This window comes from Schistocerca gregaria, chromosome X (assembly GCF_023897955.1).
Source record: "Schistocerca gregaria isolate iqSchGreg1 chromosome X, iqSchGreg1.2, whole genome shotgun sequence".
Classification (NCBI taxonomy): domain Eukaryota; kingdom Metazoa; phylum Arthropoda; class Insecta; order Orthoptera; family Acrididae; genus Schistocerca; species Schistocerca gregaria.
Window position 1 is genome coordinate 744,141,326 of NC_064931.1, and position 13,873 is coordinate 744,155,198.

Here is a 13,873-nt window from a genome sequence, read left to right on the forward strand (position 1 = left end):
AATTTGGAGTTTACATCAATAGCAGCATACACAGAAGATCAGTCCATGTGTTGTAGTTTATGTTTAAAGTTTTCCATGTTGTGTGTGTTTGTAGTCCTAATGTTTTTCCAAATGAAATTTACTCTCCTTTGTACATTTATTTGGTTTATGGTGAGGAACTGTCCATCATGATCAGATAGGCCATTTGTAACATTTTTTACACTTAAATTATTATATGCATCCTTATCTATAAATATATTATCTATTAATGTACTAGAACTGGCTGTTACTCTAGTTAGACTGTTCACCACTGACACTAAATTGTAAGAGCACATCAGGTGTTCAAGATCTGTTCTATTCCTGTTTTCTGTTAAAAAGTCCACATTAAAGTCACCCATTACAATGACTGATTTAGTTTTTCTAGAGAGGCGGGACAAGAGTGATTCAATATTTCCTATAAAAACGTTCAGATATCCAGCAGGAGCCCTGTAAATTGACAGCCCAATAACTGTTGCACTGTCTGTTGTTATCTCAATACCACACACCTCAAAGTGCTGTTCCACACAATATTTGCTTAAATCTAGAGATTTGTACACTACATTATTCCTAATAAATATTGCGACACCACACTTTCCCATACTAGATCTAAAATAGTGGGCAGCTAAACAAAAGTTTTCAATCTGTAACATGTTGATTCCGTCTGTGATATGATGTTCAGAGAAACACAATATATCAGGTTCACTTCCACACTCTTCATCACTTAGGTGAATTAGCAACTGGTCTATTTTATTTTTCAGACCTCTTATATTTTGATGAAATACAGACAAAGTTTGAGACTTGCTCACCTTTACATTTGTATATTTGTTTGTGGTATTTTTTCTCCGTAGACTAGTTAGTTCTGCTTGTGGCGCTGGAGTCCCATGTTTAATACACGAGAGAGATGTTTCACATGATTTTGACTGTTTTTCTCTCGTGTCACTCAACATAAAAAACGCTGAGTTACCTTTCTGTTTCGTGTAGGGCGAGCTGCTGCTTCCGCTGTGTGTGGTTCAGCTGCTAGTTCTCGTACTAAAGGCACTGCTATTTCAGATGATGATGCTGTTTCAGTTGATGATGATGTCGGTTCCACACAATGGGATAGGTGGTTTGGCCATAAAAAGTTTTTGCAATTAAACATGCTACACTCATTTGCATTTTCAGTATGTTTTACGCTGTATTTGTCTTTGGGTACAATGTTTTCCTCACTGATGTTTGGTTCTCTATAACTGAGTGGTATTATGGGCCCACTTAGTGCTTTTTCTTTCATTACAGTCTCTAATATGAAATTTGTGATTTCTCTCCTCCCAAGATTGTTTAGGTGAAACCCGTTTCGTGTATAAAACTTTCTGTGAAACTCGCTTGCTTTAATTATCGTAATATTTGCGAATTTTGAGCACAGTTTGTAGATATGCGAGTTTACGCTGGTTACTTCTGCGAAAGTTTTGCCAGTGCAGGATTTTGTGCACAAACTAGCCTTTCGATTATGTCCCATAAATGTTTTATCATGTCAGGTGATTTGGGTGGGCAAATCATTCGCTTTAATTGTCCAGAATGATCTTCAAACCAATTGCAAACAATTGTGACTGTTTGATATGGTGCATTCTTATCCATAAAAATTCCATTGTCATTTCTCCATCAATGAATGGCTGAAAATTGTCTCAATGTAGCTGAACATAGCTGAGGACCCAGTACATTATATGTAAACAAAGACCACACCATTATGGAGCCATCATCAGTTTGCACAGTGCCTTGTTGAAAACTTGGGTCAATATCTTGTGGGGTCTGCACCACACTCAAATCCTCCTATCATCTCTTACCAACTGACACTGAGACTTGGCCAACCAGGCCTCCATTTGTTTAGGGGTCCAGCGGATCGGGTCATGAGCCCAGTAGAGGCTCTGCAGGCGATGTTCTGCTGTTAGCAAAGTCACCTGCATCGGTTGCCTGCTGCCATAGCCCATTAATACCTGATTTGTCTGCACTGTCCTAACAGATATGTTCATCAAATGTCCCACATTGATTTCTGTGGTAATTTCCCACAGCGTTGCTTGTCTATTAGGACTGACAACTCAACAGAAACTCCACTTCTCAAGACCATTAAGTGAAGGCCGTCGGTCACTGTGTTCTCCATGGTGAGAGGTAATGCCTGAAATTTGATATTCTCGGCACACTGTTGATCTCGAAATATTGAGTTGCCTAACAATTCCTGAAATGGAATGTCTCGTGCGTCTAAATCCAACTACCATTCCGTGTTCAAAGTCTGTTAATTTCCATTGTGCACCTGTAGTTGTGTCTGAAACATTTTCACATGAACCACCCGAGTTAAATGACAGCTCTGCCAATACAATGTCCTTTTATAGCTTGTGTACATGATACTACTGCCATCTGTGTATGTGTATATTGCTATCCCATGACCTTTCTCATCTCTGTGTGTAGACAATATAAACTGTACCAATCATATCACTCTTCTTTGGGGTAATCTTGAAATTACATGTACATCTGTTGAGTTTGTTCTATTAAGAATGATGTGAGAGCTCTTTTTGCAAGGATGTCTTGAATCCAGTTCCAAATCTGGTCAGATACTTAGTAAGCTCGTATTTTTTTTCACTAACCAGGGGTGTAGACAGTGTCAGATGCCTTCCTGAACATGAGGAACACAGCATTAACCTGAGTGCCGATGTCTGCAGCACTGTGGATCTCATGGAGGAGCAGAGTGAGCTGAGTTTTGCAAGATCTCTGTTTGCAAAATCTGTATTGATTTTTATAAATAAGATTTTTCCCCCAGAAAACTTCATAGTACATGAGGATAAACATGTCCAATAATTTTACAACATATTGAGGGCGACCATATAGGCCTATAATTATATACAACTGTTCTATGACCCTTCTTGGAAACAGGAATGACCTGCACTATTTTCCAGTCACTAAATACCCGTCGTTGCTCCAGCTGCCTGCAGTGAACTGCTGCTAGAAGGGGAGCATATTCTTTTATGTAAATGTCTGTTGATTCTTACAGGTATCTCATCTGGTCCTGAGGCCTCTCCATGATAAAGTGATTGTAGTTGTTTTTGTGCCTGCCTATTGATTGATGCTGCTTTTGTACAGCAAATAGATAATATAAAAAAAATTATGGTAAATAAGTGTCACTGTTCATTGCAGCAGATACTTCAGTTCTGTATTGTTTCTGTGCAGTGTTGCCAGGTCATTAAAATCTGTTGTCCTCTGTTAGAATATTGCTGCGCGGTGTGGGATCCTTACCAGGTGGGATTGACGGAGGACATCGAAAGGGTGCAAAAAAGGGCAGCTCGTTTTGTATTATCACATAATAGGGGAGAGAGTGTGGCAGATATGATACATGAGTTGGGATGGAAGTCATTACAGCATAGATGTTTTTCGTCGCGGCGAGACCTTTTTATGAAATTTCAGTCACCAACTTTCTCTTCGAATGCAAAAATATTTTGTTGAGCCCAACCTACATAGGTAGGAATGATCATCAAAATAAAATAAAAGAAATCAGAGCTCGAACAGAAAGGTTTAGGTGTTCGTTTTTCCCGCGCGCTGTTCGGGAGTGGAATAGTAGAGAGAGAGAGAGAGAGAGTATGATTGTGGTTCGATGAACTCTCTTCCAAGCACTTAAATGTGAATTGCAGAGTAGTCATGTAGATGTAGATGTAGATATAGATATAGTACCAACTAGATCAAATGTCAGTAACTTCATTTTAGGTGCTAATGATGAGCCACATACATCCCCATCACTATTCCTTCCCTACTCTTACACAGTATATAAATACACAAAAACATAATTAAATAGTATTACGTGCATTCAGTAATCTAATAATAAAAGGGGGGGGGGGGGGGTGATGAAGGTCAAAGACAAAGTAGTGGAAATATTATGTTGGCAACACGGCAAAACACAACACATACTGAGAAGTACAAAAACAAATGGAATACAGATGTATGTTTTGAAAAACAGAATAAATGTGTAGTGCTGCAGAGCAACTAAAAATTAGACCAAAATTATCACTGTCTAATGCAGAAAAACAACAACGTGATAGCAGACAGAGTTTCCCAATGTAAGTAAGAAATCAAGTAAAGATCACTGTAAGTACAAATCAACGTATTCTTAATGAACTGTTTTTTAATCTAAAGTCAAATCAAAATGTAAACTTAATTACAGACCACAGATGATGCTTTACTTCAATAAAGCCAAATGCATCTGGTGAAAAAAAAACACGCATTTTTGTAGTTGGAACGACAGATCAAAAATACCCTCAAGATTGAATTTGTTGCTTCACCTCCATTTCCACAAGAGTGCCTGTGTAATGTACATTTATAACATCCCATGTCAACTGGAAACAACTACTTCATGGCTTCATCTGCGTCTAGGCATTGTTGTTGTTGACGGAGATGCTGTTGCAGGCGGACTTGCCCTTTGGCTATGGGGCTATCACTTCTGTTCTCGTATGGGGGATCACAATGATCTTTGTCAATGCATCCTGCCTCCATAACATCTATGGTAGATAGATTCTTCTCAATCTGGGATTGGTGAGGCTCATGCACTTTTGGACCATCAAGAAGAGATGTGTTTAGCTTTCTTATAGCCTGTGGGTGTGCTTCTGCATTCTTGATGCACTCATAGCCACAACCTGGCAGAAGAGCTTGTTGAGCCATAGTGTTATGCTCTCTATTGTGTCCTTACATAATTTCTTGCTCGAGGAATACCTGTTACGCTAAAATTTCTGAATTTTTGTCTGTGGTTTCTGCAAGCAAGGCTGTTGGACAGGATATTGAGTGGTAAGAAAACCACATACTGTGCCCTTTTGTAGGCGGGGGAATTCTCATTAAGAACTGTGAATTATCATTCTCTCAATTTCATTAAACAAAGCCAAGCAGTAAATCAAAAAATAACTGTTGAAACTGGGACTTGGGCCATCGCACTGTTGTTTGTGTGTTGACTACACCACCAAACTACGTAATCACTATACTAAGTGCTGCAGTATACAGGTATTTCTTACTGTTGATGTGTCCGTGACTCCATCTCTTGACATAGTGGTTTTTTTTTCCATTTATGAGGTCTTAGGAATAGAGTGGAGCAGATTTTCTAATGTGAGATCATAGATTTTAATGTGTTTACAGGATGGCTGTCCCATTGTTACATCTGCCTCTGCATGCAACCTGATCTCTTCTTAGTCTCATGGCCCTTGTGTGATATATCAATGGAAAAAATTACTGTTTGTCTGCTTCCATATAAGCCCTAATTTCTGTTTTTGTGGTCTGCACGCAAAATGTACATTGGTGACAAGTGGAATCGTTCTGCAGTCAACTTCAAATGCTGTTTCTTAAATTTTCTCTGTAGTGTTCCTTGAAAAGAAAGTCGCCTTCCCTCCAAGGATTCCCATTTGAGTTTCCAAAGCACCTCTTTAATACTTGCATATTATTTGAACATGCCAGTAACAAATCCAACAGGCCACATCTGAATTGCTTCGATGTCTTCCTTTAACACAACCTGGTGTAGATTCCAAATACTCAAGCAGTTCTCAAGAATGTGTTTTGCTGCAGTGTCCTACACATGGTCTCCTTTATGGGTAAATCACACTTTCTTAAAATTCTACCAATAAACCAAAGTCAATCATTCACTTTCGCAACTACAACCTTTATATGCTCATTTCACTACGCTTTCAAAGGTTTCCATTACAAACATGTTAAGATCTAAGTGTGCTTCTGTTACAAATTTTAGATCAGATAAAGTTGATCAAGATAGCAATCACTGACAGTTGTTAATTGGTTCATAATTAAATTGTCCCTCCTTCCCTTCCTCTCCCCTCTTCCCCCCATGCTCCCTCGCCGCTCACCCGCCCCCTTTGTGTGTGTGTGTGTGTGTGTGTGTGTGTGTGTGTGTGTTTGTTTTATTTACTGTAATAATCTATAACATATAAATTTGTAATCTGAATGATTTTTTGTCTTTTTTTTTGTTTGTTTTAGTAAGAAATCCTCCTCCGGTATGTGTGGGATTCCCTTACGTGAAGGAATTGGCAGATATATGTATACGGCTGTATGACATAGATGCAAAGAGTCGTACATTTCATGCTTGTGCACGTCTAGAAGCTCGTATGAAATTTATCATTATTGCGCATTATGATCTTGGATGTTTTACTATTGGATCATCATCTGTTGAGGATTCAAAAAAAAAGAATGGCTTAGGCACCCACCACCCATCTGTAATTCTGATTTAATGCATAATAACTTTTCTTTTAGGTGTATGTAGTGGATTTTTGTTACTGAAAAAATCATGACTTGTTCGTATTGTCAAAGGATTGTAGTTTTAGATAATGTTTACATGTTTAAGTGACTGTTGTTTTGAAGTTAATTTTGTATTAACACATGAGAGCTTTAGTTTTGCAGGTGCTTAATGATTTGTTACGAAATGTTTGATTATTGATGTTGCCATTTTAAGTAAATTTCTATTAAGCATAAGCGGAATGAATTATTGCTTCTCGAGAGACTAATATATAATTTTATTGAGTGACTAGATGAGCCAGTATTTGCTACGATGTCTTGAACTGTAAATGCAAGTGAGGGAGGGAGGGATGATTTAAGGGAAATATTAAAGTTTATTTGTAGCATAGAAAATTAAATTTTTTTCATGTTTGATACAGCAGTTGCTTAACGCATTGAGAATAAATAACAAATATTTATGTTTTCACACATTTTGAAAGAAATTAATATAGAAGTCACCAAAAATGCAGATCATTTTACGACCAATTATTACAAAACCTTAATAATTTACTCTCCATGGCAAGACAAATGTCCCAGTTTTACAATATTAAGAATACATTCAATTAATGAGGTACGTGTGTAACACAAGAACTCTACAAATAAAAATTTCATGGTTTACACATTAAAATGCTATATCTTGAAGTACGGAATATTTGCAATAGTCAATACTTGATAACACTATCAGATGTATTTACACACTCATTCAACTTCAGAATGATGAAATTCACAAATTTTATACAATGATGTAAGATGGTAATCTCTGTAAGTTTTTGCTCTGAACATATCCAGTACCAAAACTGCATTATATAGTTGAGCACATAAGGAAATTGTTCCATATTTTAAATAATCAATAGGTTGGGGTGTTATCTACTTTCATATTAGTATTGTAATGGGTGACTTCATTCTCAATATTAAAGGTATTCTGGTTTTCATTTACAAAATTCCTACATATTGACTGAGAACTTTCATTATTCCTAGCCAAGTAAGGACAGGTATGCAGTGGCCCAGCTTTTTACGTAATGTTATAATTGTAATTGGTTTCTTCTGGAGCAAGATGACACTCTCTTTTGTAGCCTGATGCTTGCCCCCTCCCCCAGTTGTAAACCATGGCTAATGTGACTTCGAAAGAGTGCATAGGCACTCTTAAAAAATACTGTCAGTCATGGAGTAGAGAAGTTTCACAGAAAATTTGCTGTTTTTTAACTTAATTTATTTTAATTTTTTATAGTGTTAATAGGACTTTGTCATACTGAATAGTACATCTGCTTCAGTAATTACCTAAGTTGAATCTTTCCCACTAATGATACAGGTTGTTTTAAAACTCTACAGTAAAACAAGAAGAAAATAGTCTGGTGAACATGTGCTCTAAAATACATACCTTAAGAGATACATCTACATGACTACTCTGCAATTCACATTTAAGAGCACTTGTTTGTATTCAGTACTGTGAAACATCTCTCTTCAATTGAAAAAGTGCTCATCGGCCTTAAGGTATGCATTTTGGAGTCTGTGCTTAAGACATTTTTCTTCCTTCTTGCTATGAGGTATCCATTCCTGAAGTTTTACCATCAAGTTTTGAAACACCCTGTATTACATCATCTGCAGACATTTTTGCTGTAACTGTTTGTGCTCTCTCTTTTATGTACTCACAGAGTGTATTGTGGTGTGATGCTTGTGTTGCTAAATAATTAAACACCTTTCAAGCCACTTTCACCCATATAATATTGACTGTTGTTTAGTCTTTGAGAAACAAAGGTTGTGAACAATAGTTTTAGGAGGTTGTTCATTCTGACCTAGTAGTTCAACTATGGAGTTTCCAGTGAATCCAGTCTCAATGTTCACTGAATAGCATTCCTTGTTCATCATGTGCTCCTCCTGCGGGGATAACACAGTGACTGAATCTTACGTTTTTATTCTGTATAGGCATTTTATCTGCATCCACATGCAGTCTGTAGTTTATTTATTTTATGTAAATAATCCTGTTGTGTGTATCACTAGAATTGTTATGCTTTCTGCTGGTGATGTATTGATTCCATGGTGCCATTATCATTCTGTGATAGATTTCTTTTTTGTGATAATGCTGTATGATACTACTTAGAAATGTTTGCACAGAACATTATTGATGTAACTTAATTGTAAACTGCTATGATGCATGGTTACGTAGACTGTGAAAAGTTATATTTACTATTATTCTACACAAGAATCACCTTAAAAAAAAAAAAAAAATGTACCTTACATTCGTGTGCTGTGTCGGAACAATTTAAATTTTGATGCAGTTGTCTCGAGCTACGCCATATTTATGATGACTATTAAAATTGCATAAAGATGCTCCTTTCATAGTCTTTGTTCTATGGAGATTTTTCACATCTCTGTTTTGGTAAGTTGTAGAGAATTCATTTGTAGCAAGGAAGACACATTTGTTACTTAATTGAAAAATAAGGATCAGTCTAAAAATATTTCACATGAAGCATTTTTTAATGTAAATTTTTTCGTAAAACTTGTTCCATTGTTCTAAATGTGCATCCTTATTTTATTCCAGTTTTTTAAACTACTTATGTTGTGAATGAATTGCTACTCTTTTTTTACACACATTTTATGTAATTCTGGAAATATTTCCAGCAAAGTGTAATAAAATATTAAAATATTTTGGACTTATTTATTTTCAGTTATAAATTAACCCCCCCCCCCCCCCCCCACACACACACACACACACACACACACACACACACACTAGCATGACAGGCCACACTTAAAATTGTGTACCCTTAAGTGACTAATAATAACTAGTGCAGTATTAAAATCTACTTGTGTATTTTTTTCTATATATTATTTTAGACACACAGGACATTTAAACCTACTTTAGGGTAAGGCAGTGTGTATCATAAATGTCTGCAATTAATATTCTATTCATATTTCCAACTATCTGCAATTCTCTTAGAATATTATCATATTTCATTTTCCAGACAAAAACTTTCTTTTCTAGGCTCACTTCAGAAGCTTATGGTGCTTAGTGGACAGACTTCAATAAGGTGTGCAGGAGACCTCATATGTTAATGGCAGGGTGTGAGTGTGATTGGAAGAAAGAAAGATTGGGTTTAATGTCGCGTTGATATTCAGATCATTGGAGACAGACCACAAGCTCGGATTGTGTCAAAGATGAGGAAGGAAATCAGACATGTAGTTTCAAAGGAACCATTCTGGCAGTTGCCTGGAGTGATTTAGGGAAATCGTGGAAAACCTAAATATGGATGGCAGGATGTGAGTTTGAACTGCCGTTATCCCAAACGAGAGCCCAGTGTGCTAACCACTGTGCCACTTTGTTCAGTAATTCTGACTTGAGAACTCCATTAGTAACGGTGTTGCTCATCAGAAGCAATGATTTGGATTAGAGTCCAGATACCATGCACAGTTTAAATCTGGCAGGAAATTAAACAGCCATACATCAACTGTGGAAAAGTGAACAATTCAGTCCATTCTACGTACAATTTGTTTGCCGTCATAGTGGACTAGTCAGTGATGATGACTGCTGTGAAAGGGACCTGGGTTTGATTCCTGGTACTACCAGGAATTTTTCTTTAGTGGGAGGACTGGCATAGTGCGTACTAAGCCTCAAAAGACCAACTGAGGAGCTAATGGGCAGATTACTGGTGGTTACAAGGTCAAGAAACCCGATGATGTTAGATAGAGTGGTGTACTTACCACATGTGCCTCTGTGCCACATCCAGTGATGCCTTGGCAGAGGGCGACGCCTGCAGTCAGTCAGGCATTATTGGCTGTGTGGGGCCATAATGTGGAACTTCACTTCGCATATTTTATTTATGAACAGCTCAAAAGTTGGTGATCATGTAGATATTTTATGAATAAAAGTCTAGATTGCTTAATATAGTACTTTGTTTATATTGTCAATTTGGATACTGTCATGACATCAAAAGTTAAAATTTTTCAAACAACATTCAGTGTCAATCAATAAAACCTATGCCTATGTGGGCCGACAGTTGATGCTCCAAGCCAACATAGAATGTATCTGCCTGCTAAGAAGCTTAGCATTCTTTTAAACTCCCTAAGTAAATTTTTTTGAAGTGTATCAGTACATTACCTACCTCCTCCAGTGTACAAAGTTCTTTGTTTTATTTTGCAAGAATATTGTAAGTTAAAAAGGCATCCAGTACACTTTTGTAAGTTAAACATGCTGTGCTGTGGGGCGAATGGCATGGTGGGATATGAAGTACACATATTGTATGTTGCGATCATAGTGTAGACACTTTTATTGTTCCAACAGTTTTCTACTGCCACCATCTGATCTTATGGAACTTGTTATAAAATTGTAACCTGTAAGATCAGATGGTGACACCATAAGACTGCTGAAATGCCACCCAAATGCCGCAACGCATCTGTATAAAATTGTGGTGGTTCAGCAGATCAAAGATAAAGATGTTGCCCTGTACTGCATATATTTTGTAGTGTTGTATCTCACGTTTTAGTTAGTGTTTGTGCTTTGAGACTGATTTATACTGTGTGGTAGTATTTGTCTAGGAACCACCTGTGCATATCTTTCATGTAACTGATCCGGCATTGATGCCTACAGTTACTGAAGCCGACTGCGTAGCACTCCGATTTGTAACTAACAAAATTCCAAAGTGCATCTGCTGTATTTTGGTAACAATATGACCAGTTGCATCTCATTAATTCTGTCTTTGGCCCGTACGAACTCTGTGGGATTTAAGAAAGATGCCTTCTGCAATGTAGTAGTTGTAGTAAGAGGAGGAGGAGGAGAGTAGTGTTTAACATCCCGTCGACAATGAGGTCATTGAAGGTGGAGCACAAGCTCAGATCTCAGATTAGGGAAGGAAATTGGCTGTGCCCTTGCAAAGGACCCATCCTGGCAGTTGTCTTAGGGAAATCGCAGAAAACCTAAATCAAGACAGGGTTTGAAAAGTCATCCTCTTGAATGCGAATCCAGTGTGCTAACCCCTGCACCATCTTGCTCAGTGGGAATAAAGTTAGTTAAGGATTAGGATCACGTTAATGAGGAGACCATTAGAAACTGAAAATAATCTGGTTGGGGAAGGAAAGTAATCCCTGCCACTTTCAAAGAACCCAGTCCAGCAGTTGCCCTAAGCAGTTTACAAAAACCACAGATTACATAAATTTGAATGGCTGCACAAGATTTGAACCTTGGTCCTCCCAAGTGTGTGACCATTGTCTTCATAAGTGTGCCACTGGCAGCCACTGCAGAGCTTCACTCACACCCGAAACTGTCTGCTCGCCGATCCGGCGATGAAACATTCATCACCGTGTGCGGCTGTAAACGTGTTAAAAAGCCAGATCATAATCCATTCACTGGTGTAAATGTACAATCGTGCTGAAATTAAATGCACACTGCTAACTTCTTATCCATTAGATGTTAATTTCAATGGTAGTTGTCAGTTGTGGTTTTAATATCTCCCTTCACTCTCAGCCACATCATAGGTCAAAATAGCCAAATTTATTTTTGTAATTTGATTTCTTATGAGCTGGCTATAAGCTCTCTTCATGTCCCTGTCAACTCCACAATAGCTGGAAATGTTCATTTGATATTTTGTGCAATATTAATATCAAGAAGTTTAGCAAAAGTGCCACATTTTCAGATTGTTGACTCCCCCCCCCCCCCCCCCAGTATAATTCAAATCCAGCTAGAGTGGCCATGCAGGAGGATTTTGGGTGCTGGTGGGTAAACAGGTGGTGCATAGGCAGTTGGGGAGCCAGCTGTAACCTATGCAGCTATGTGCCGTAGCTGAGTGCTCACTGCAGAAGGCTGCCTCTCAGGTGGCCTTTACTACCTGCATCTGCCAGTGGGCAAGCTGATGGGTGCTCACAAGTGCCTATGCCCCATGTGACAGCTTTGGAACAGTCTGCCATACACGTACAACAATCTTGAACACCATATAGGATGATGAATCTGTACAGTCTTGTGGTCGATGGTACACCTCGGTACATCCCATTAACTGGAATAAAAATTGGTACATGTCAGACAATGTCTCTTTTTTTTCCAGTTCACAAACATTATTTGCAGCGTTGTTTCATGAGTGATTCAGAAAAATTCACCAGCCATTTTTTATGCGATGAATTGATTTACTACTGCTTTGAAATGGGTGTGCTATGATATCCCAGTGGCATTTAATTACAAAATTTGTTTATAAAGGATGAAGGCATAAATCGTGTATTGCATGATGTCATTTGGAACAATATTCACTGAATTATGAGTATGCTCATGTCACAATCAGTAAATTTGTCTTGGAGCCATAAACTGTCTGTAGGTAGCAGTTACTGGAACTGGATGCTAAATATAGGATGAATCACTGGTGCTTGACAGAGGGGCACTGTGGAGATGTCGAAGATCTGCTGTAGTTAAAAGTATATTGGGACTTGCATATTTGTTGACACCAAACCATTGTTATGGAGGAAAGAAAAAGTTTATTAGTTACAGAAAGTGTTGCATTGGATGACAGACATTGCGAGGGGGTTCTAGGCCCATTTTTAGTCAAAAGGACTAGGACAGCAGGGTTCCATTATGTCTGAGTCTAAGGGTAATGAAATAAATCTAGGATCAGCTGGCATTTAACCTGGGGACCAAATGAGGTGATAGGTGAAGACAAGTTTCTCATAGAATTTTTGGGCTTTTTGCTAAACAATGGTATGGATTTTCGGAATTGCAGCAGTCAGAGAACTATAGCATGACAAATAATTTCACACAAGAGATCAATTAAACACATCCCAGATGACCATGTGTTGTATACTTACTTGTAAGGGCTATTCCAAGAAATGCCGAGGGTCACCTGCACCTCGTACTTCTTCATAGGTCAAAATGACTTGTCTGGTCCAGCAAATAATGCCTAAATGAGTGAAAGATCTGTCTGTTCCATCATTTTTAGTCTACACCAGAATGCTGGAATGCTATAGAAAAAATGTAATTCTAAAAATTCTATGGTTTATACATTTGTTCTTGTAACAAACACTTAAAAAAAGGACAAGCAAGTGAAAGGCACCCGACATCAGAATTCTTGTCCCATGGTCAAACTATTTACCACCATTTTTAAGGGTAGTTCCCAGCATGTAAAAAGATCATAATGTGTTACAAACAAACAGGCAGAAGATAAGCATCTTGAACCCCCCAAAATCATACTGGCCAGCTGCATGATACAGGAATTGGATATGACAATGAAGAAACTGTTTGACAGGATGAAACTATGATCAGTTTGTGTTCGAAGAAAGAAAATTATCGGAAGGTACAATGCAGTGCCTCACTGCTCAGCAGGATACCATTTGGTTTCTTTGGTAACAGAAGAGCTGTTGCAAAAAACAAAAATGGTTTCAAGCATGATACATTTTACTAGCTACATAATATGGAATTCATTTTGTCTGCAACTCCTCCTGGCCTTCAGATAAAATGGTGATGTTTCCATGTTGTTGATACTTCATAAACAGCACATTGAGTTAGGAATGTAAGGCCTCACCTTGAGGCAAATGAAATCTTCCACAGATTGGTTGGATAAGATTTATGAATTAAACATGCCTGTTTTAGAGGTGCACTGGTGGCACC

General features: G+C 37.9%; 1 protein-coding gene across 1 annotated transcript in view; it reads left to right on the forward strand.

Annotated features, from left to right (window-relative positions):
* LOC126299013 (uncharacterized) overlaps positions 1-8,939 on the forward strand; it is a 51,307-nt gene extending 42,368 nt beyond the window's left edge. The window contains exon 4 of the mRNA XM_049990649.1: positions 6,001-8,939. Within this exon, the coding sequence (XP_049846606.1) occupies positions 6,001-6,251 (251 nt within the window). The 3' untranslated portion in view covers positions 6,252-8,939. The remainder of the gene's footprint in view (positions 1-6,000) is intronic.
* The last annotated feature ends 4,934 nt before the right edge of the window (positions 8,940-13,873 follow it).